The following is a 2,085-nucleotide window of genomic DNA, read 5'->3' as shown; positions in this document are numbered from 1 at the left end:
AGAAAACCTCTTCCCATGCAAAGAGGGTACCCAGGCCCACCCCTGCCCAGATACTCACCCCACACACATGTCTAGAAGACTCTGCTCCAGACCTTGAGGAAGAAGACACAACTGAACTGGAAGCTATCCACCTTCCCCAAATCCCATGACATGAACAACAGTCTTCCTCCTCCATCCTCAATAGTTCTTGCCCCCATTTCTTAAATCTCTGGCTTCCAATAGGGTATGGGACAAGTGGAGTATTAGAAGTGAGGTTTGAACCTCAGAAGGTAACTGGTAGAGCCCTAGGGTCTTACTGATTTCAGGGGGAATTTCCAGGGCAGCTTTGGAGCTGAAGAGGCTAAGAAAGGGCTTAGGTTGTGAAGAGGTAGAATGGGAGGCACAGGTCACATACCTGGAATCACCTGCTTTTGGCCAAGTTCTATAACCAGAGGGTCTCTGGTCAGGGAGGTGTCAATAATACGTCCATCTACCAAGCTTCCCTGGGGGGAGAGAGCATCAAGAGCATACACCTAGCACCCTCTCCCTCCCAGCAGGCGCGCAACACACACCTGGACCGCTGGGCGGCGGCAGCCCCCTTACAGCGGCAGCCTAGCCTTCCCCTTACCGCTGTAAGGAACAGGAAGCCCCAGAGGGCTGGCGCTTCTCGGAGATCTCTCCACCCTGCACTTCTCCGTGCCAGGTAGGAACTGGCAGAAAAGCAAGGAGGAAAAAGAGGCACGGAAGACCAACGCCTCTCCCCTCGCCACATGCTCTATGACCCCAGAGCCCCAAGTTTCTTCTCCCGAACCGCTTGCCACGTGTCCAAGCCAAAGCTGACGTGTTTCAGCAGGGCGCCACCCCCTCCCAGGCCCCGCCCCGGCCCCCCAGACCCCTCACCGTGTAGTGTATGTGGAGCGTGTCTCCAAAAGCAGCTGGCTCGGCACATGGTTCGAGGGGCTCCACCTACGATCGGACTACAGGGGTCACGGATGCTCTGCCAAAGATCCCGTTCTCGCTCCTAGACCCGGCACCACCCCTAACTCAGTTCCCACACTTCCTCCCTTCCCGGCTCCCAGATTCGTTGAGATCCCTGTTACCCCACAAGGCTCGGCCCACGGGTGCTGAGGTTCGGGACTATCTCCTCACCAGGGTCTCCACTTGGAGGGTCCGGACGGGACTTTCAGTTTCGAACCCAGCCTCAGCCTGGCACACCGCCGCATTGAGCAGCAGCAGCAGCAGCAGCAGATGGAGCGGGAGGAGTGAGGGGCGCAGGGCCATGACTGCGCGCGGGGCAGGGAGCTGGGGCACCAGGACAGGCTGTTCGGGTGGCGGCAGCTAGGACAGCGTTCCCGCAGCGCCCAGGCCAGACTGGACGGGACGGGGCGGGTAGCGATGCTAGAGCTCCTCCTCCTGCAGCCCTTCCTCCACCTTGTCCCCACCTCCGAACGGGAGGAGGCCGAGGGGCGCCCTCTGTACCCTCCATGATCCAGAGGGCGCAGGTTCTGACCCGTCCGTTAGACGTTCTGTCCTATAACGTGGGTTGGGCCAAATAATAGCACCCATTTACGATTACCTACTGTGTGTCAGGAGCTAGTCTCTAATCCTCAAAACCAACCTAAAAGGTCGGCATAATTGTTTCCATTTTACAGATAAGGCACAGGGTGCTCAGGATGTGCCCAAGGTCATCAGGCTAGGTGGTGACACAGACAGGATTCAAACCCAGGACTGCCTGAGTCCAATGTGGTTGCTGTCTGCTCTTTCCTCTAAGTTATGTCTCCTTGTGGCTATCCTGGCAGTGTCTGGCTGGCCGACCCCACCCAGACAGTTGTCTCATTCCTCTCCCACTTCCAACTACTTCAGCCTGAATTTCTGGAGGTTATAGATCCAAATATCCGAAAGAGGGCAGGGAGCTGTCCTATCCCTATCCTTTGAAAAGCTAGCTGGAAAGAGCAAGGAGCTGTTTTCCTGTAACAACAGGGTAAACCCCTGATCTTTTCCTCTGGTGCTACTACTTCCTTTCTCCTTTCATCAACAAACTTCTCAAAGGGCAGCACACATAACCCCTTTATGTTTGTGTAAAGACTTCACTTTTTTTTTTTTTTT

General features: G+C 55.7%; 2 protein-coding genes across 4 annotated transcripts in view; both read right to left on the bottom strand.

Annotated features, from left to right (window-relative positions):
* FKBP11 (FK506 binding protein 11, 19 kDa) overlaps positions 1-2,079 on the bottom strand; it is an 11,389-nt gene extending 9,310 nt beyond the window's left edge. Inside the window, exons 1-4 of one of the 3 annotated variants that reach the window (XM_011936218.1) lie at positions 1,129-2,079; positions 880-945; positions 395-482; positions 59-92 (exon numbers count right to left, since the gene is read on the bottom strand). In XM_011936218.1, the coding sequence (XP_011791608.1) occupies positions 59-92; positions 395-482; positions 880-945; positions 1,129-1,260 (320 nt within the window). In that variant the 5' untranslated portion in view covers positions 1,261-2,079. Of the gene's footprint in view, positions 1-58; positions 93-394; positions 483-607 lie in introns of all 3 variants that reach the window. The other 2 variants (XM_011936220.1, XM_011936219.1) reach the window with 2 other exon arrangements.
* ARF3 (ADP-ribosylation factor 3) overlaps positions 1-2,085 on the bottom strand; it is a 73,923-nt gene that overhangs the window by 25,492 nt on the left and 46,346 nt on the right. The window lies entirely within an intron of this gene.

The sequence above is a fragment of the Colobus angolensis genome, unplaced genomic scaffold, assembly GCF_000951035.1.
Source record: "Colobus angolensis palliatus isolate OR3802 unplaced genomic scaffold, Cang.pa_1.0 Scaffold151, whole genome shotgun sequence".
Taxonomy (NCBI): domain Eukaryota; kingdom Metazoa; phylum Chordata; class Mammalia; order Primates; family Cercopithecidae; genus Colobus; species Colobus angolensis.
This window is presented reverse-complemented; position numbering and strand designations above follow the sequence as displayed.